This window comes from Bubalus bubalis, chromosome X, assembly GCF_019923935.1.
Source record: "Bubalus bubalis isolate 160015118507 breed Murrah chromosome X, NDDB_SH_1, whole genome shotgun sequence".
NCBI lineage: Eukaryota > Metazoa > Chordata > Mammalia > Artiodactyla > Bovidae > Bubalus > Bubalus bubalis.
In genome coordinates this window covers 21,678,939-21,700,692 of record NC_059181.1, presented here as the reverse complement: position 1 = coordinate 21,700,692, position 21,754 = coordinate 21,678,939, and the positions used below count along the sequence as shown (strand labels likewise).

Genomic DNA, 21,754 nt, shown 5'->3' with positions numbered 1-21,754 from the left:
ACATCCATTCCCTGTAGAATCCTGTGTTTTTAGTGTCTCCATTAAATAAACATCTAGAGGAAGTGTTTAATTTGCTTATTATAGTCAGCTCTCATCCTAGTAAAGTGCTTCTCATTGGAGGCGCTTCTGAATAATGGAAAATTCACTGCCCCGATAGGAGGTTCTGTCAGTCAATTTTTCCTATTTACCAGTTAAGATGCTTTGGATAATATAATACTCAGCAAATAATGACTTAAATATTTATTATTTCATATTGTGCAGTGCTCAGAGATAGGAGATTCCTGGGTGTTCTTCTTGGTTCCAATATTTTCTGGACATAACACATATGAAACATGAAGAGTAATCTTCGGTTCTTCCTACCCAATCCTCCTTTTTTTCTCTTAAATGTATTAGCTGTGAGCAGTGGTCAAGGATTTCTCTGACTACTCTTGATCGTCTACTCTTTTTCTTTCATAGGTGTTCATGTGGGTGCCATGCACAAACAACAAATCATAACCTCCTTCTCCTCTTCCCTTTCCTCTTCCTCCTCTTTCCTGGTCATTTACTAATGGCACAAGAAAGAAATTTTTTCCATGTGCAGAATTAATCATATCTGTCTAACTAATTATGTCTTTCTCTTTTAACATTTTCATGTAGATATCTGTCTTTTCCTAAAAAGACAATTTCGAATTTTGCAAGTAAGACAAAAGAACTCACAAATTTTAATTCTATACAAGTGCAGATTTCTGTGATATTCTCCAGTTTCTTGAAAAAGAAGGTAAAGTGTTCAGGTCTTAGATATAATACATATACCATCTATATTATTCATAAATCAAATACTTTTTATTATAAAAGTAGGAGAACTTCATAATTGATTGTTCTCCCAACTTTTCTCCCCAGAGACAGCCATTATTAATGTTTTGGTGTATTCTGGCAAATTTGTCCCTAAGTACTGACAACATGTATGAGATATTTATACACAATTATAGTCAGTGGTTTTAAATAAAACTGCAATCATATTCTTCAGCAGTACTGCAACATCATTTTTTTTTTTAAGAATAACATCTGATAATTTTTGACTTTTTATCTTGATACGAGTTAGAAAACCTGATGGTGAAATCCATGTAATGATACAAACAAAAACCAAGAACTGGAGTTCCCATTATTCACATGTAAAAGTATGACAAAAAAGGATCTCTGAGTTGAAAGCCTTGCTCTGTTCTTTCCTTTCTTTTTTTAATGAATGGTTTTAATGAGGTATTTTTTTTATATACAAAGAATGGCACATGTTTAATGTGTACAATTTGAGTTTGGATATATGCAAACACCCATTATACTCTCATCACAAACAAGGAAATAGACACATCCAACAACTAAACTTTCCTATGTTCCTTTGTTTATTTGGTTTTTTGTTTTGTCTGTGGTAAGAATACTTAACATTTTTCTTATTATCGAACAGAAGGTGAGGTGTAGGCCAGTAGATGTTACCAGACAAAGCAAGGAACAGAAATGCTTACTTTTGATCAATGAAAATAAAACAATGTACTTATTTCCCTTCCTTCTTTTCTTCCTTTCTTCATTCCCTTATTAATTCATTTAGATACTTATTGTGCTCCTACTATGTTCCATAGGCATTGTTTTTAGCACTTAAGAGGCAGTGGTGGAAAAGGGACAAGTTTCTTATTAATGATTTTTACATTTTAGCAGGTGAAACAAGAGATGCTTCTATTTAGAACACCTTCAACTACAATGCTACTTGAATTGATTTCTTCAATTATTGAAAACTTATGTTCAACATCATTTAAAAAGCTTCATTGAAATACAGTTGATTTACAGTGTTTTGTTAGCTTGTGGTGTGTAGCAAAGTGATTCAGTTATACATATATTTTTATATTCTTATCCATTATGGTTTATTACAGGATATTTAATATAGTTGCTTGTGCTATACAGTAGGACCTAATTGTTTATCTATTTTATATATAGTAGTGTGTTTCTTTTAACCCCAAACTCTTATTTTATCTCCCCCTTTCCCCTCTGGCAACCATAAATTTGTTTTCTACATCTGTGACTCTATTTCTGTTTTATAAATAGGATCATTTGGACCATTTTTAGAGTCCACATATAAGTGATATCATATTATATTTGTCTTTCTCTGACTTACTTCACTAAGTATGATAACTTCAGGTCCATCCATGTTGCTGCCGATGGTATTATTTCTTTTTATGGCTGAGTGATATTCCATTGTATATATGTATCACATCTTCTTCATCCATTCATCTATATTGTTTATATACCTTCAGTTCAGTTCAGTCGCTCAGTCATGTCTGACTCTTTGTGACCCCATGGACTGCAGCATGCCAGGCCTCCCTGTCCATAGCCAACTCCTGGAGTTGACTCAAACTCATGTCCATTGTGTTGGTAATACCATCCAGCCATCTCATCCTCTGTTGTCCCCTTCTCCTCCTGCCTTCAATCTTTCCCAGCATCAGGATCTTTTCCAATGAGTCAGTTCTTCGCATCAGGTCACCAGAGTATTGGAGTTTCAGCTTCAGCATCAGTCCTTCCAATGAACACCTAGGACTGATCTTCTTTAGAAAGGACTGGTTGGATCTCCTTGCAGTCTAAGGGACTCTCCAGAGTCTTCTCCAACACCACAGTTCAAAAGCATCAATTCTTCAGTGCTCAGCCTTTTTTATGATCCAACTCTCACATCCATACATGACCACTGGAAAAACCATACCTTTGACATGCCTTAGCTATTGTAAATAGTGATCCTATGAACACTGGCTGCATATATCTTTTTGAATTAGCGTTTTCTCCAGATATATCAAAATAATTTTTATTATAATGAAGGCAATGTTATTTTGTATAAATTTTAGAGAATTAAATAATTAAAACCAGTTATAACTATATAATGTATAAAACTATTACTATCATTTATGTGTGCCTGCGTGTATCCAGCTCATCTGTTTTATTCTATATTGATAACTGGACAGATATAACTTTCTAAAGCAAAAGAGATGATTTTATAAACTACTTTCCTTCAAATATTCTTTAAGAACATGATTTCTGCTATTCCAAGTCAGGAATAGATATACTGCAGTTTGTTTAACTAGGACCCTATCATTGGACTTGAAAATTTTTTCAAAAATTAACTATTTTAATTAATATGGTAAATAGCCCTGTATATACATCTTGGTGTGTGTGTGTGTGTGTGTGTGTGTGTGTGTGTGTGCATTTATATATAAAATTATTTCCTTATGGTAATGCCTAGATTTGATATTACTGGGTCCAAGTCTATTAAAGCATATACACTTTTTATGCATAATTTCAACTATCCCTCCAAGGAATATAATTTTGCAAAAAAGAAATGCAAAAAAGCAAAATGGCTGTCTGGGGAGGCCTTACAAATAGCTGTGAAAAGAAGAGAAGTGAAAAGCAAAGGAGAAAAGGAAAGATATAAGCATCTGAATAAAGAGTTCCAAAGAATAGCAAGAAGAGATAAGAAAGCCTTCCTCAGCGATCAATGCAAAGAAATAGAGGAAAACAACAGAATGGGAAAGACTAGAGATCTCTTCAAGAAAATTAGAGATACCACGGGAACATTTCATGCAAAGATGGGCTCGATAAAGGACAGAAATGGTATGGACCTAACAGAAGCAGAAGATATTAAGAAGAGGTCGCAAGAATGCACAGAAGAACTATACCAAAAATATCTTCATGACCCAGATAATCACGATGGTGTGATCACTGACCTAGAGCCAGACATCCTGGAATGTGAAGTCAAGTGGGCCTTAGAAAGCATCACTATGAGCAAAGCTAGTGGAGGTGATGCGAGTTGAGCGATTTCAAATCCTGAAAGATGATGCTGTAAAAGTTCTGCACTCAGTATGCCAGCAAATTTGGAAAACTCAGCAGCGGCCACAGGACAGGAAAAGGTCAGTTTTCATTCCAATCCCAAAGAAAGGCAATGCCAAAGAATGCTCAAATTACTGCACAACTGCACTCATGTCACACACTAGTAAATTAAGGCTCAAAATTCTCCAAGCCAGGCTTCAGAAATATGTGAACTGTGAACTTCCAGATGTTCAAGCTGGTTTTAGAAAAGGCAGAGGCACCAGAGATCAAATTGCCAACATCTGCTGGATCATGGAAAAAGCAAGAGAGTTCCAGAAAAACATCTATTTCTGCTTTATTGACTCTGCCAAAGCCTTTGACTGTGTGGATCACAATAAACTGTGGAAAATTCTGAAAGAGATGGGCATACCAGGCCACCTGACCTGCCTCTTGAGAAATATGTATGCAGGTCAGGAAGCAACAGTTAGAACTGGACATGGAACAACAGACTGGTTCCAAATAGGAAAAGGAGTACATCAGGGCTGTATATTGTCACCCTGCATATTTAACTTATATGCAGAGTACATCATGAGAAACGCTGGGCTGGAAGAAGCACAAGCTGGAATCAAGATTGCCAGGAGAATAATCAATAACCTCAGATATGCAGATGACACCACCCTTATGGCACAAAGTGAAGAGGAACTAAAAAGCCTCTTGATGAAGTGAAAGAGGAGTGAAAAAGTTGGCTTAAGGCTCAACATTCAGAAAATGAAGATCATGGCATCTGGTCCCATCACTTCATGGGAAATAGATGGGGAAACAGTGGAAACAGTGTCAGACTTTATTTTTTTGGGCTCCAAAATCACTGCCGATGGTGATTGCAGCCATGAAATTAAAAGACATTTACTCCTTGGAAGGAAAGTTATGACCAATCTAGATGGCATATTCAAAAGCAGAGATGTTACTTTGCCAACAAAGGTCCATCTAGTCAAGGCTATGGTTTTTCCAGTAGTCATGTATGGATATGAGAGTTGGACTGTGAAGAAAGCTGAGTGCCAAAGAATTGATGCTTGTGAACTGTGGTGTTGGAGAAGACTCTTGAGAGTCCTCTGGCCTGCAAGGAGATCCAACCAGTCAATCCTAAAGGAGATCAGTCCTGGGTGTCCACTGGAAGGACTGATGCTGGAGCTGAAACTCCAATACTTTGGCCACCTCATGGAAGAGTTGACTCATTGGAAAAGACTCCAATGCTGGGAGGGATTTGGGGCAGGAGAAGGGGACAACAGAGAATGAAATGGCTGGATGGCATCACCAACTCGATGGACATGAGTTTGAGTGAACTCTGGAAGTTGGTGATGGACAGGGAGGCCTGGCATGCTGCAGTTCATGGGGTTGCAAAGAGTCGGACACGACTGAGTGACTGAACTGAACTGAACTGAAAGATAATGAAAGCTGATGGAGAGTCTTTTATTGAACAGTGTATGTGCTTGGTGCTCAGTTGCTCAGTCATGTCAGACTTCTTGAAACTCCATGGACTATATAGCATGCCAGGCTCCCCTGTCCATAGAACTTCCCAGGCAAGCATCCTGGAGTGGGTTGCCATTTCCTCTTCCAGGGAATATTCCCTACCCACGGATCATGTCTTCCTGTGTTTCCTGCATTGGCACGTGGATTCTTTACCAAGCTGTGTCACCTGAGAAGCCATTGAACAGTTTACGCAAAGTATATATCCTTTTTTTGTTTCCCTGGCTGAAGTCCCTTCTTGGTTTTTCTGCAATTGACTTTCGCTCAGAAGATGCTTTGCTTAAGCTATCGCAAGTTTTAACTATGACATTACTGACATTTTCACCTGATAATTCTCTCTTTAGAGGGATTATCCTGCACATTGAAATGTTTAGCAGCATGAATGGCCTCTACCCAAGAGATGACAACAGCCCTCCCCTTGAGTTGTGACCACCACATCTGGCAAAGTTGGCCTTGGTGGAGAACCACTGATACAGACTATACCAAGGATAGGAAAGTTGTAGGGTCATATTCTGTACGACCTGCATGATATAATTTTAAAATCCTCTATTTCTTCCCCTGAAGTTCTTTCTTGGTTACTATGAGGTTGGTTTTATTTTGCTTATGCTGTCTCAGGGATTGTCCATCTCAGTGCTATGGATGTTTTGGACCAAGTAATCCTCTGTTTTGTTGGCGCTGTCCTGTAAATCAGGGGCCCCCAACCTCCAGGATCTAATGCTTTATGATATGAGATGGGGCTGATGCAATAATAGAGATAAAGGGCACAATAAATGGAATGTGCTTGAATCATCCCCAAACCATCCCCACCCCCATGTCGCCCATCCATGGAAAAATTGTCTTATTGGTTCCTGGTACCTAATGAATTTTTTAAAAGTAGAGAATGATAGTGGAGATAGTTTTAGGAATTCTGTCACCAACCACTGCGGGCAAATAAAATATTTTGACTGGGTTAAGCTTGGTGAAAACTAGTTTCCAATTCAGTACAACTATTTTAAAGCAAGAAAAGCACCATTGTTATTGTCTACCAAGTCTTTTTGAGAAGACACAGCTGGACATGGCAGGCTATAAAAGAAAGCCGACTTTAACAAACACATAACGCTCTCTCATTTTCAACGCACTTTTGATTTTATTAAGGAACATACATTGAAAGTTTAGTGGTATGGTTTAAGAATTAGCTAAATGTCCTGTAACTGACAGTATGTTCCCAATACTTCCTTAGGTAACTTGAGTACTGCGTAACTTGAACATATCTCGGATCTTCTGGTAGCTACAATTTTTCAAGTTGTAGACATGATAAAACTTGATCTTAGATCTTCTTGTAGGTACACCTTTTCAAGGTGGGAGACATCAGTAAAATTCAATCTTGGATCTTCTCTTAGGTTCAACTTGTCAAGGTGGAAACATCAATTAAACTCAGTCTTGGATATTCTTGTAGGTACAATTTTTCAAGGTGCAGATGTTAATAAATCCAATTCTTAGATATTCTAGTAGGTGAAATTTTTCAAGGTGTGGATGTTAATAAAACTCAGTGCATTTTTCCTGAGATTTCTTTGATCTTTTTCCTATCTCCTAGTTTTGCTTACGCTTCTTAAACCGATCAGCCATTGATCGGAGTTTGGGTGGCACAATCTGGTTGGCTCTTTGGAGAATTTTAATCAACTCATCGGCAATTTTCCAATCATGTTGGGTCACAAGGGTGATTGATTCACCTGTTTTCCCTGCTCTTCCAGTGCGTCCAACTCGGTGTACATATTCTTCAATATTGCGTGGAAAATTGTAATTATATACGTGTGTGACATCACTGACATCAAGACCTCTGGCTGCTAAATCGGTAGCGATCAGTATTTTCACTCGCCCACTTCTGAAGTCCTCTAATGCTTGGTCTCGATCACTCTGTTCCCTGTCACCATGCAGGGACTGGACAGGTATTCCTCGAATACTTAAATCACTTGACAAGTCATCAGCCACAAGTTTTCTGCTGACAAACACGATGACTTTGTCTTTGGGTGACAGACTCTGTAGGAATTCTTGCATCAGAGATCGTTTTTCCTCTTCAGTGGTAACAATTATGTTTTGCTTCACAGTATTTACAGTAACTAGATCCAGAGTACCAACATAAACAATCATTGGCTGTTTCAAATAAGACTGGGCCAATCTACGGGTAGAGTCTGGCCAAGATGCGCTTGTCATAACAGTCTGTCTATCTGGGCGCACATCTAATAAGATCTTCATTATTTGGTGTTCAAACCCCAGATCCAGCATTTTATCTGCCTCATCCAAGACCAAGTAGGTTATGCTTCTTAGGTTGACAAAATTATTCATTTGTAGATCATTCAGTCTTCCAGGTGTTGCAATAATGATGTCTACACCTTCGGTAACATCTTGTATTTGTCCTTTTCTGTTTCCACCACCATATATACAAACACTTTTAAGACCTTTATATAAGTACTTAGAGCATTCAGCTTCTACTTGCAGAGCTAATTCTCTAGTGGGTGTAAGGACTAGCATGCCAGGTCCATTCCTTTGCTTTCTGGATACTGGTTGAGAATGTATATGTATAAACCCAGGCATTAAATAGGATAGTGTTTTGCCTGTTCCAGTTTGCGCAATCCCTATAAGATCTATTCCTTGTAGAATTACTGGCCATGCCTGAGACTGAATTGGCGTTGGCTTTTGAAAACCAGCTCTCCTAATGCTTTGCATAATCTCAGGATATTGTTGGAAAGCATCTTCGAATGTACAGGTGGGCTTGGGTATGGGACGTTTCTCACCCTCTGTCAAGTCATCACACGTTATGTTGAAATTTTCCTTTCTCCAAATTTCCACTTGGGCTTCAGACAATGAGTGTGTTGCTTGGGATTCTATGTATACGTTTTTCTTAATTGGTGGTAAATCTGCCCATTTTCTTTTCTTCCACTCTACCACTCCAGCTTTTACTTGATCCCAGTCTATCCGTGGCTGAGCTGCTCTAGCAGTGACATCTTTTGGCTGGGCGGCTCTGGGCTTGTCATCTCTGGGCTGGGCCACTATGGCCGCATAGTCTCTAGGCTGGGCCATTCTGGTGTCTTTGGCCTGAGCCTCTCTGGCTGCGTGGTCTCTGTCCGCATCCTTGTCTCTGGGCTGGGAAGCTCTGGAGGCAGTTTCTCTGGGCTGGGCCCCTCTGGTGGTGTTGTCGTCTTCAGCCTGGGCCTCTCTGGCCACGTCGTCTCCTGGCTGGGCCCTTCTGACGGCATTGTTATCTCCGGGCTGGGCCACGATGGCCGCATAGTCTCTAGGCTGGGCCATTCTGGTGTCTTTGGCCTGAGCCTCTCTGGCTGCGTGGTCTCTGTCCGCATCCTTGTCTCTGGGCTGGGAAGCTCTGGAGGCAGTTTCTCTGGGCTGGGCCCCTCTGGTGGTGTTGTCGTCTTCAGCCTGGGCCTCTCTGGCCACGTCGTCTCCTGGCTGGGCCCTTCTGACGGCATTGTTATCTCCGGGCTGGGCCACGATGGCCGCATAGTCTCTAGGCTGGGCCATTCTGGTGTCTTTGGCCTGAGCCTCTCTGGCTGCGTGGTCTCTGTCCGCATCCTTGTCTCTGGGCTGGGAAGCTCTGGAGGCAGTTTCTCTGGGCTGGGCCCCTCTGGTGGTGTTGTCGTCTTCAGCCTGGGCCTCTCTGGCCACGTCGTCTCCTGGCTGGGCCCTTCTGACGGCATTGTTATCTCCGGGCTGGGCCACGATGGCCGCATAGTCTCTGGGCTGGGTTGCTTTGGTGGTGTCATCTTTGGGCTGAGTGGCTCTGGTGGTGTTATTTCTGCTCCAGCCTCTCTCGGCAAAAGCTTGAGAGGCATGACTATCAACACTGCATTCTGAACTGTAGGTTCTTTCTTGTTTCTTAACAAGAGTTTCTATAGCCGCTTTGGCCTTGGCCTTCATGTCTTTCCTGCCAAAAATTTTTACCTCAGCTTCAGGACCACCTTTTACGATCTGTATTTTTGTACTGGTAGAATCCTGGATATCTTTTATATTTGATCCCCCACGACCAATCACCGCACCAATCATGCTGCTCTTGATAAGAAAGCAGAGTGGTGGTTCTCGGTAATTGGACGCCCTAGACTCTGCGCGGCCAGAGGTGTGGCTCCGGCCCCAGCCTCTGCTATCCCGGCCATCCCGACTGACCTGGCGATCTCGCAGATCTCTCAAAGTAGGTTCTATCATCTTCTGCTCTGGCGCCCACGCCATTTGTGGGCAATAGTAAAGTAAGTGCTGGCCTCTCGTCTAACTTGGGCTGGAAAAAGAGGTATTATCTGGCTCCTTTCTCATCTCCTCCGGCTGGAGACCAACTGACAGCCAGCTGGTCTGCAGCTATACTGCTGTTGCCTAGGAAGTTTGTCTTTGATATAGTGTCAGTTGGGGCGGGGCTTTGGATAGGCTGACCAATCACAGGGCTGGGCCTACTGTGAGGTAAGCAGGTGCCTGTGAGGCAAAATTTAAAGCAACAGTCACTCTCAGGGGCTGACCATATGGTTCATCAGAGGACACAAGCCTAAAAGCAGTTAGTTCAGGCTTCATAGAGATTTTACTGACTCTGAGGAATGGGTTCCAGTTGAAAATTTATTTGGGGCCCCGAAACATATCAGTAAACTTACTGCTGAAAGTTCACCACAAATTGCAAGCTTTGGATGTTTGCATGTACTTTATTTAACCTGGGGAAACCTCATTACAGACATTTTACATTTTACCCTTTTGGAAGGGCTCAAAGGAAATAGAAGTTTGCTGTAGAAGGGAGCTGAAAGGGAATACTTACAGGTAGTGGTCAGCAGTAACAGGCTTGCACTATTGTTTGTGTCCTGGGTAAGGAGGAAATTTCAAGGATTAGTTTTGTGAACTTGAATGGCACTGACCCACTTCAGCAATACCTGGGAAGTGAAATGGAGTTGTCAGCATAAAGAGAGAGGACCAGTTCTTGCATCTCTCCACTTAATTATAGATTTTTATCCAATCAGTACAATATGCCAAGAAATCCCCAATTATTTTTTTTAATTAAGGGCAAAGCACTTGGGTTACAGGAAGAGAAGGAGAGGAGAGAAATGTTTTGCTGACTTTCTTCATCCTTTAGAAAATACTCGCTCTTTACTTTTTTTTTTTTAATTGAATTTTCAAACTCGGGTGGAAAAGCCAAGATGGTCCATCAGTTCCTCTCTCCTTATTCCCTTCTGTGTGAAAAGACTTTTGAAGAATTCCTTGTATTCAAGAGAAGATTCCCATTGTTTTTGGCTATGTATTTCCATTCAGTTCAGTTCAGTAACTCAGTCATGTCCAACTGTTTGTGACCCCATGGACTGCAGCAAGCCAGGCTTCCCTGTCCATCACCATCTTCCAGAGTTTACTCAAACTCATGTCCATCAAGTTGGTGATGCCATCCAACCATCTCATCCTCTGTTGTCCCCTTCTCCTCCCACCTTCAGTCTTTCCCAGCATCAGGGTCTTTTCCAGTGAGTCAGTTCTTTGCATCAGATGGCCAAAATATTGGAGCTTCAGCTTCAGCATCAGTCCTTACAATGAATATTCAGTACTGATTTCCTTTAGGATGGACTGGTTGGACCTCCTTGCAGTCCAAGGGACTCAAGAGTCTTCTCCAACACCATAGTTCAAAAGCATCAATTATTTAGCACTCAGCTTTCTTTATAGTCCAATGCTCACATCCATACATGACTACTGGAAAAACCATAGATTTGACTAGATGGACCTTTGTTGGCAAAGTAATGTCTCTGCTTTTTAATATGCTGTCCAGGTTGGTCATAGCTTTTCTTCCAAGGAGCAAGCGTCTTAATTTCATGGCTGCAGTCACCATCTGCAGTGATTTTGGAGCCCCCCAAAATAAAATCTGTCACTGTTTCCATTGTTTCCGATGTATTTCCGTTAGGGTAGAATTATTCACTCTGAGCCCCTCAAGGTTGTTGATTGTAAGAAATCATCTGGTCGGCTACATTTGAAATCTGTTAGCGCCAGTGATGTACTCCAGGTGCATCCGAGTGTGAAAGCTGTTAAAGCTATTGGCTCAGATGACCTTGATATTGGGTCTCTTTATGACTGATGCTCAAGTTCTCTACTCTTCTGATTTCTCACTGCTTTCTCTAATTGGTGCTGACTGTTCAAAAGCTGGCCTTGTTTGATATGCTTCCAATTAAAAAAAAAAATAAAGTTACATCCATTCCCTGTAGAATCCTGTGTTTTTAGTGTCTCCATTAAATAAACATCTAGAGGAAGTGTTTAATTTGCTTATTATAGTCAGCTCTCATCCTAGTAAAGTGCTTCTCATTGGAGGCGCTTCTGAATAATGGAAAATTCACTGCCCCGATAGGAGGTTCTGTCAGTCAATTTTTCCTATTTACTAGTTAAGATGCTTTGGATAATATAATACTCAGCAAATAATGACTTAAATATTTATTATTTCATATTGTGCAGTGCTCAGAGATAGGAGATTCCTGGGTGTTCTTCTTGGTTCCAATATTTTCTGGACATAACACATATGAAACATGAAGAGTAATCTTCGGTTCTTCCTACCCAATCCTCCTTTTTTCTCTTAAATGTATTAGCTGTGAGCAGTGGTCAAGGATTTCTCTGACTACTCTTGATCGTCTACTCTTTTTCTTTCATAGGTGTTCATGTGGGTGCCATGCACAAACAACAAATCATAACCTCCTTCTCCTCTTCCCTTTCTTCTTCCTCCTCTTTCCTGGTCATTTACTAATGGCACAAGAAAGAAATTTTTTCCATGTGCAGAATTAATCATATCTGTCTAACTAATTATGTCTTTCTCTTTTAACATTTTCATGTAGATATCTGTCTTTTCCTAAAAAGACAATTTCGAATTTTGCAAGTAAGACAAAAGAACTCACAAATTTTAATTCTATACAAGTGCAGATTTCTGTGATATTCTCCAGTTTCTTGAAAAAGAAGGTAAAGTGTTCAGGTCTTAGATATAATACATATACCATCTATATTATTCATAAATCAAATACTTTTTATTATAAAAGTAGGAGAACTTCATAATTGATTGTTCTCCCAACTTTTCTCCCCAGAGACAGCCATTATTAATGTTTTGGTGTATTCTGGCAAATTTGTCCCTAAGTACTGACAACATGTATGAGATATTTATACACAATTATAGTCAGTGGTTTTAAATAAAACTGCAATCATATTCTTCAGCAGTACTGCAACATCATTTTTTTTTTTAAGAATAACATCTGATAATTTTTGACTTTTTATCTTGATACGAGTTAGAAAACCTGATGGTGAAATCCATGTAATGATACAAACAAAAACCAAGAACTGGAGTTCCCATTATTCACATGTAAAAGTATGACAAAAAAGGATCTCTGAGTTGAAAGCCTTGCTCTGTTCTTTCCTTTCTTTTTTTAATGAATGGTTTTAATGAGGTATTTTTTTTATATACAAAGAATGGCACATGTTTAATGTGTACAATTTGAGTTTGGATATATGCAAACACCCATTATACTCTCATCACAAACAAGGAAATAGACACATCCAACAACTAAACTTTCCTATGTTCCTTTGTTTATTTGGTTTTTTGTTTTGTCTGTGGTAAGAATACTTAACATTTTTCTTATTATCGAACAGAAGGTGAGGTGTAGGCCAGTAGATGTTACCAGACAAAGCAAGGAACAGAAATGCTTACTTTTGATCAATGAAAATAAAACAATGTACTTATTTCCCTTCCTTCTTTTCTTCCTTTCTTCATTCCCTTATTAATTCATTTAGATACTTATTGTGCTCCTACTATGTTCCATAGGCATTGTTTTTAGCACTTAAGAGGCAGTGGTGGAAAAGGGACAAGTTTCTTATTAATGATTTTTACATTTTAGCAGGTGAAACAAGAGATGCTTCTATTTAGAACACCTTCAACTACAATGCTACTTGAATTGATTTCTTCAATTATTGAAAACTTATGTTCAACATCATTTAAAAAGCTTCATTGAAATACAGTTGATTTACAGTGTTTTGTTAGCTTGTGGTGTGTAGCAAAGTGATTCAGTTATACATATATTTTTATATTCTTATCCATTATGGTTTATTACAGGATATTTAATATAGTTGCTTGTGCTATACAGTAGGACCTAATTGTTTATCTATTTTATATATAGTAGTGTGTTTCTTTTAACCCCAAACTCTTATTTTATCTCCCCCTTTCCCCTCTGGCAACCATAAATTTGTTTTCTACATCTGTGACTCTATTTCTGTTTTATAAATAGGATCATTTGGACCATTTTTAGAGTCCACATATAAGTGATATCATATTATATTTGTCTTTCTCTGACTTACTTCACTAAGTATGATAACCTCAGGTCCATCCATGTTGCTGCCGATGGTATTATTTCTTTTTATGGCTGAGTGATATTCCATTGTATATATGTATCACATCTTCTTCATCCATTCATCTATATTGTTTATATACCTTCAGTTCAGTTCAGTCGCTCAGTCATGTCTGACTCTTTGTGACCCCATGGACTGCAGCATGCCAGGCCTCCCTGTCCATAGCCAACTCCTGGAGTTGACTCAAACTCATGTCCATTGTGTTGGTAATACCATCCAGCCATCTCATCCTCTGTTGTCCCCTTCTCCTCCTGCCTTCAATCTTTCCCAGCATCAGGATCTTTTCCAATGAGTCAGTTCTTCGCATCAGGTCACCAGAGTATTGGAGTTTCAGCTTCAGCATCAGTCCTTCCAATGAACACCTAGGACTGATCTTCTTTAGAAAGGACTGGTTGGATCTCCTTGCAGTCTAAGGGACTCTCCAGAGTCTTCTCCAACACCACAGTTCAAAAGCATCAATTCTTCAGTGCTCAGCCTTTTTTATGATCCAACTCTCACATCCATACATGACCACTGGAAAAACCATACCTTTGACATGCCTTAGCTATTGTAAATAGTGATCCTATGAACACTGGCTGCATATATCTTTTTGAATTAGCGTTTTCTCCAGATATATCAAAATAATTTTTATTATAATGAAGGCAATGTTATTTTGTATAAATTTTAGAGAATTAAATAATTAAAACCAGTTATAACTATATAATGTATAAAACTATTACTATCATTTATGTGTGCCTGCGTGTATCCAGCTCATCTGTTTTATTCTATATTGATAACTGGACAGATATAACTTTCTAAAGCAAAAGAGATGATTTTATAAACTACTTTCCTTCAAATATTCTTTAAGAACATGATTTCTGCTATTCCAAGTCAGGAATAGATATACTGCAGTTTGTTTAACTAGGACCCTATCATTGGACTTGAAAATTTTTTCAAAAATTAACTATTTTAATTAATATGGTAAATAGCCCTGTATATACATCTTGGTGTGTGTGTGTGTGTGTGTGTGTGTGTGTGTGTGTGTGTGCATTTATATATAAAATTATTTCCTTATGGTAATGCCTAGATTTGATATTACTGGGTCCAAGTCTATTAAAGCATATACACTTTTTATGCATAATTTCAACTATCCCTCCAAGGAATATAATTTTGCAAAAAAGAAATGCAAAAAAGCAAAATGGCTGTCTGGGGAGGCCTTACAAATAGCTGTGAAAAGAAGAGAAGTGAAAAGCAAAGGAGAAAAGGAAAGATATAAGCATCTGAATAAAGAGTTCCAAAGAATAGCAAGAAGAGATAAGAAAGCCTTCCTCAGCGATCAATGCAAAGAAATAGAGGAAAACAACAGAATGGGAAAGACTAGAGATCTCTTCAAGAAAATTAGAGATACCACGGGAACATTTCATGCAAAGATGGGCTCGATAAAGGACAGAAATGGTATGGACCTAACAGAAGCAGAAGATATTAAGAAGAGGTCGCAAGAATGCACAGAAGAACTATACCAAAAATATCTTCATGACCCAGATAATCACGATGGTGTGATCACTGACCTAGAGCCAGACATCCTGGAATGTGAAGTCAAGTGGGCCTTAGAAAGCATCACTATGAGCAAAGCTAGTGGAGGTGATGCGAGTTGAGCGATTTCAAATCCTGAAAGATGATGCTGTAAAAGTTCTGCACTCAGTATGCCAGCAAATTTGGAAAACTCAGCAGCGGCCACAGGACAGGAAAAGGTCAGTTTTCATTCCAATCCCAAAGAAAGGCAATGCCAAAGAATGCTCAAATTACTGCACAACTGCACTCATGTCACACACTAGTAAATTAAGGCTCAAAATTCTCCAAGCCAGGCTTCAGAAATATGTGAACTGTGAACTTCCAGATGTTCAAGCTGGTTTTAGAAAAGGCAGAGGCACCAGAGATCAAATTGCCAACATCTGCTGGATCATGGAAAAAGCAAGAGAGTTCCAGAAAAACATCTATTTCTGCTTTATTGACTCTGCCAAAGCCTTTGACTGTGTGGATCACAATAAACTGTGGAAAATTCTGAAAGAGATGGGCATACCAGGCCACCTGACCTGCCTCTTGAGAAATATGTATGCAGGTCAGGAAGCAACAGTTAGAACTGGACATGGAACAACAGACTGGTTCCAAATAGGAAAAGGAGTACATCAGGGCTGTATATTGTCACCCTGCATATTTAACTTATATGCAGAGTACATCATGAGAAACGCTGGGCTGGAAGAAGCACAAGCTGGAATCAAGATTGCCAGGAGAATAATCAATAACCTCAGATATGCAGATGACACCACCCTTATGGCACAAAGTGAAGAGGAACTAAAAAGCCTCTTGATGAAGTGAAAGAGGAGTGAAAAAGTTGGCTTAAGGCTCAACATTCAGAAAATGAAGATCATGGCATCTGGTCCCATCACTTCATGGGAAATAGATGGGGAAACAGTGGAAACAGTGTCAGACTTTATTTTTTTGGGCTCCAAAATCACTGCCGATGGTGATTGCAGCCATGAAATTAAAAGACATTTACTCCTTGGAAGGAAAGTTATGACCAATCTAGATGGCATATTCAAAAGCAGAGATGTTACTTTGCCAACAAAGGTCCATCTAGTCAAGGCTATGGTTTTTCCAGTAGTCATGTATGGATATGAGAGTTGGACTGTGAAGAAAGCTGAGTGCCAAAGAATTGATGCTTGTGAACTGTGGTGTTGGAGAAGACTCTTGAGAGTCCTCTGGCCTGCAAGGAGATCCAACCAGTCAATCCTAAAGGAGATCAGTCCTGGGTGTCCACTGGAAGGACTGATGCTGGAGCTGAAACTCCAATACTTTGGCCACCTCATGGAAGAGTTGACTCATTGGAAAAGACTCCAATGCTGGGAGGGATTTGGGGCAGGAGAAGGGGACAACAGAGAATGAAATGGCTGGATGGCATCACCAACTCGATGGACATGAGTTTGAGTGAACTCTGGAAGTTGGTGATGGACAGGGAGGCCTGGCATGCTGCAGTTCATGGGGTTGCAAAGAGTCGGACACGACTGAGTGACTGAACTGAACTGAACTGAAAGATAATGAAAGCTGATGGAGAGTCTTTTATTGAACAGTGTATGTGCTTGGTGCTCAGTTGCTCAGTCATGTCAGACTTCTTGAAACTCCATGGACTATATAGCATGCCAGGCTCCCCTGTCCATAGAACTTCCCAGGCAAGCATCCTGGAGTGGGTTGCCATTTCCTCTTCCAGGGAATATTCCCTACCCACGGATCATGTCTTCCTGTGTTTCCTGCATTGGCACGTGGATTCTTTACCAAGCTGTGTCACCTGAGAAGCCATTGAACAGTTTACGCAAAGTATATATCCTTTTTTTGTTTCCCTGGCTGAAGTCCCTTCTTGGTTTTTCTGCAATTGACTTTCGCTCAGAAGATGCTTTGCTTAAGCTATCGCAAGTTTTAACTATGACATTACTGACATTTTCACCTGATAATTCTCTCTTTAGAGGGATTATCCTGCACATTGAAATGTTTAGCAGCATGAATGGCCTCTACCCAAGAGATGACAACAGCCCTCCCCTTGAGTTGTGACCACCACATCTGGCAAAGTTGGCCTTGGTGGAGAACCACTGATACAGACTATACCAAGGATAGGAAAGTTGTAGGGTCATATTCTGTACGACCTGCATGATATAATTTTAAAATCCTCTATTTCTTCCCCTGAAGTTCTTTCTTGGTTACTATGAGGTTGGTTTTATTTTGCTTATGCTGTCTCAGGGATTGTCCATCTCAGTGCTATGGATGTTTTGGACCAAGTAATCCTCTGTTTTGTTGGCGCTGTCCTGTAAATCAGGGGCCCCCAACCTCCAGGATCTAATGCTTTATGATATGAGATGGGGCTGATGCAATAATAGAGATAAAGGGCACAATAAATGGAATGTGCTTGAATCATCCCCAAACCATCCCCACCCCCATGTCGCCCATCCATGGAAAAATTGTCTTATTGGTTCCTGGTACCTAATGAATTTTTTAAAAGTAGAGAATGATAGTGGAGATAGTTTTAGGAATTCTGTCACCAACCACTGCGGGCAAATAAAATATTTTGACTGGGTTAAGCTTGGTGAAAACTAGTTTCCAATTCAGTACAACTATTTTAAAGCAAGAAAAGCACCATTGTTATTGTCTACCAAGTCTTTTTGAGAAGACACAGCTGGACATGGCAGGCTATAAAAGAAAGCCGACTTTAACAAACACATAACGCTCTCTCATTTTCAACGCACTTTTGATTTTATTAAGGAACATACATTGAAAGTTTAGTGGTATGGTTTAAGAATTAGCTAAATGTCCTGTAACTGACAGTATGTTCCCAATACTTCCTTAGGTAACTTGAGTACTGCGTAACTTGAACATATCTCGGATCTTCTGGTAGCTACAATTTTTCAAGTTGTAGACATGATAAAACTTGATCTTAGATCTTCTTGTAGGTACACCTTTTCAAGGTGGGAGACATCAGTAAAATTCAATCTTGGATCTTCTCTTAGGTTCAACTTGTCAAGGTGGAAACATCAATTAAACTCAGTCTTGGATATTCTTGTAGGTACAATTTTTCAAGGTGCAGATGTTAATAAATCCAATTCTTAGATATTCTAGTAGGTGAAATTTTTCAAGGTGTGGATGTTAATAAAACTCAGTGCATTTTTCCTGAGATTTCTTTGATCTTTTTCCTATCTCCTAGTTTTGCTTACGCTTCTTAAACCGATCAGCCATTGATCGGAGTTTGGGTGGCACAATCTGGTTGGCTCTTTGGAGAATTTTAATCAACTCATCGGCAATTTTCCAATCATGTTGGGTCACAAGGGTGATTGATTCACCTGTTTTCCCTGCTCTTCCAGTGCGTCCAACTCGGTGTACATATTCTTCAATATTGCGTGGAAAATTGTAATTATATACGTGTGTGACATCACTGACATCAAGACCTCTGGCTGCTAAATCGGTAGCGATCAGTATTTTCACTCGCCCACTTCTGAAGTCCTCTAATGCTTGGTCTCGATCACTCTGTTCCCTGTCACCATGCAGGGACTGGACAGGTATTCCTCGAATACTTAAATCACTTGACAAGTCATCAGCCACAAGTTTTCTGCTGACAAACACGATGACTTTGTCTTTGGGTGACAGACTCTGTAGGAATTCTTGCATCAGAGATCGTTTTTCCTCTTCAGTGGTAACAATTATGTTTTGCTTCACAGTATTTACAGTAACTAGATCCAGAGTACCAACATAAACAATCATAGGCTGTTTCAAATAAGACTGGGCCAATCTACGGGTAGAGTCTGGCCAAGATGCGCTTGTCATAACAGTCTGTCTATCTGGGCGCACATCTAATAAGATCTTCATTATTTGGTGTTCAAACCCCAGATCCAGCATTTTATCTGCCTCATCCAAGACCAAGTAGGTTATGCTTCTTAGGTTGACAAAATTATTCATTTGTAGATCATTCAGTCTTCCAGGTGTTGCAATAATGATGTCTACACCTTCGGTAACATCTTGTATTTGTCCTTTTCTGTTTCCACCACCATATATACAAACACTTTTAAGACCTTTATATAAGTACTTAGAGCATTCAGCTTCTACTTGCAGAGCTAATTCTCTAGTGGGTGTAAGGACTAGCATGCCAGGTCCATTCCTTTGCTTTCTGGATACTGGTTGAGAATGTATATGTATAAACCCAGGCATTAAATAGGATAGTGTTTTGCCTGTTCCAGTTTGCGCAATCCCTATAAGATCTATTCCTTGTAGAATTACTGGCCATGCCTGAGACTGAATTGGCGTTGGCTTTTGAAAACCAGCTCTCCTAATGCTTTGCATAATCTCAGGATATTGTTGGAAAGCATCTTCGAATGTACAGGTGGGCTTGGGTATGGGACGTTTCTCACCCTCTGTCAAGTCATCACACGTTATGTTGAAATTTTCCTTTCTCCAAATTTCCACTTGGGCTTCAGACAATGAGTGTGTTGCTTGGGATTCTATGTATACGTTTTTCTTAATTGGTGGTAAATCTGCCCATTTTCTTTTCTTCCACTCTACCACTCCAGCTTTTACTTGATCCCAGTCTATCCGTGGCTGAGCTGCTCTAGCAGTGACATCTTTTGGCTGGGCGGCTCTGGGCTTGTCATCTCTGGGCTGGGCCACTATGGCCACATAGTCTCTAGGCTGGGCCATTCTGGTGTCTTTGGCCTGAGCCTCTCTGGCTGCGTGGTCTCTGTCCGCATCCTTGTCTCTGGGCTGGGAAGCTCTGGAGGCAGTTTCTCTGGGCTGGGCCCCTCTGGTGGTGTTGTCGTCTTCAGCCTGGGCCTCTCTGGCCACGTCGTCTCCTGGCTGGGCCCTTCTGACGGCATTGTTATCTCCGGGCTGGGCCACGATGGCCGCATAGTCTCTAGGCTGGGCCATTCTGGTGTCTTTGGCCTGAGCCTCTCTGGCTGCGTGGTCTCTGTCCGCATCCTTGTCTCTGGGCTGGGAAGCTCTGGAGGCAGTTTCTCTGGGCTGGGCCCCTCTGGTGGTGTTGTCGTCTTCAGCCTGGGCCTCTCTGGCCACGTCGTCTCCTGGCTGGGCCCTTCTGACGGCATTGTTATCTCCAGGCTGGGCCACGATGGCCGCATAGTCTCTGGGCTGGGTTGCTTTGGTGGTGTCATCTTTGGGCTGAGTGGCTCTGGTGGTGTTATTTCTGCTCCAGCCTCTCTCGGCAAAAGCTTGAGAGGCATGACTATCAACACTGCATTCTGAACTGTAGGTTCTTTCTTGTTTCTTAACAAGAGTTTCTATAGCCGCTTTGGCCTTGGCCTTCATGTCTTTCCTGCCAAAAATTTTTACCTCAGCTTCAGGACCACCTTTTACGATCTGTATTTTTGTACTGGTAGAATCCTGGATATCTTTTATATTTGATCCCCCACGACCAATCACCGCACCAATCATGCTGCTCTTGATAAGAAAGCAGAGTGGTGGTTCTCGGTAATTGGACGCCCTAGACTCTGCGCGGCCAGAGGTGTGGCTCCGGCCCCAGCCTCTGCTATCCCGGCCATCCCGACTGACCTGGCGATCTCGCAGATCTCTCAAAGTAGGTTCTATCATCTTCTGCTCTGGCGCCCACGCCATTTGTGGGCAATAGTAAAGTAAGTGCTGGCCTCTCGTCTAACTTGGGCTGGAAAAAGAGGTATTATCTGGCTCCTTTCTCATCTCCTCCGGCTGGAGACCAACTGACAGCCAGCTGGTCTGCAGCTATACTGCTGTTGCCTAGGAAGTTTGTCTTTGATATAGTGTCAGTTGGGGCGGGGCTTTGGATAGGCTGACCAATCACAGGGCTGGGCCTACTGTGAGGTAAGCAGGTGCCTGTGAGGCAAAATTTAAAGCAACAGTCACTCTCAGGGGCTGACCCTACCTATGCTTAAAGGGCCCTGAGAGTGTTTGCCCAGCTTCAGTGTCACAGGTGCTTCAGTCTCTGGGCTCATGCTGGTTTTGGCTCAGTGTGGGAGCAGACTTGAAGCACGCCTTGAACTTACCCAAGTCTTTTCTTGTGATCCAGTTATTTGCCTAGGAGGAAAAAAGTGAATTTTGAAAATCAACTTACTTGTTTATAGATTTGTGTGTTTATTTCAGTAAATTTCTTTTTGAGAAACAACAGTACTGGATCTAGATAAATTAATCAATTCCCTGTCCTCTTAATTTATACCTTCAGAAATCTCTTAGGTACATTGTGAGGGATGGCATTTTTTCCTCTGATTCCTCAGCTAAACTCCAACATTTGTTCACGCAGTTTCTGATTATTATATCAGGGATGCTGCTTAGAAGAGAAATCTTTGTTAGGGTCTCTGTTAAATTCGAAGGTGTTTTAAATACTTTCCCACTCTTGCCATTGCCTCTTAATTTTCCCCTTTCTGTGTAGTCTCATAGATTTGGGGATATTAGCACTAGCTGCTGCTGCTGCTAAGTCGCTGCAGTCGTATCCAACTCTGTGTGACGCCATAGACGGCAGCGCACCAGGCTCTGCGGTCCCTGGGAT

General features: G+C 40.8%; 2 protein-coding genes across 2 annotated transcripts; both read right to left on the bottom strand.

The window, feature by feature from the left end:
• Window positions 1-6,669: 6,669 nt before the first annotated feature.
• LOC112582204 (probable ATP-dependent RNA helicase DDX53) lies at window positions 6,670-8,853 on the bottom strand. The gene has a single exon (XM_044937262.2). The coding sequence runs from the start codon at window positions 8,851-8,853 to the stop codon at window positions 6,910-6,912; it is 1,944 nt and encodes a 647-aa protein (XP_044793197.2). The 3' UTR covers window positions 6,670-6,909.
• A 9,339-nt stretch (window positions 8,854-18,192) lies between these two features.
• LOC102409854 (probable ATP-dependent RNA helicase DDX53) lies at window positions 18,193-20,946 on the bottom strand. The gene is made up of 2 exons (XM_044937258.1): window positions 20,788-20,946; window positions 18,193-20,551 (listed from the first exon to the last, which is right to left on the bottom strand). The coding sequence occupies exon 2, from the start codon at window positions 20,542-20,544 to the stop codon at window positions 18,433-18,435; it is 2,112 nt and encodes a 703-aa protein (XP_044793193.1). The 5' UTR covers window positions 20,545-20,551; window positions 20,788-20,946; the 3' UTR covers window positions 18,193-18,432.
• Between the last annotated feature and the right edge of the window lie 808 nt (window positions 20,947-21,754).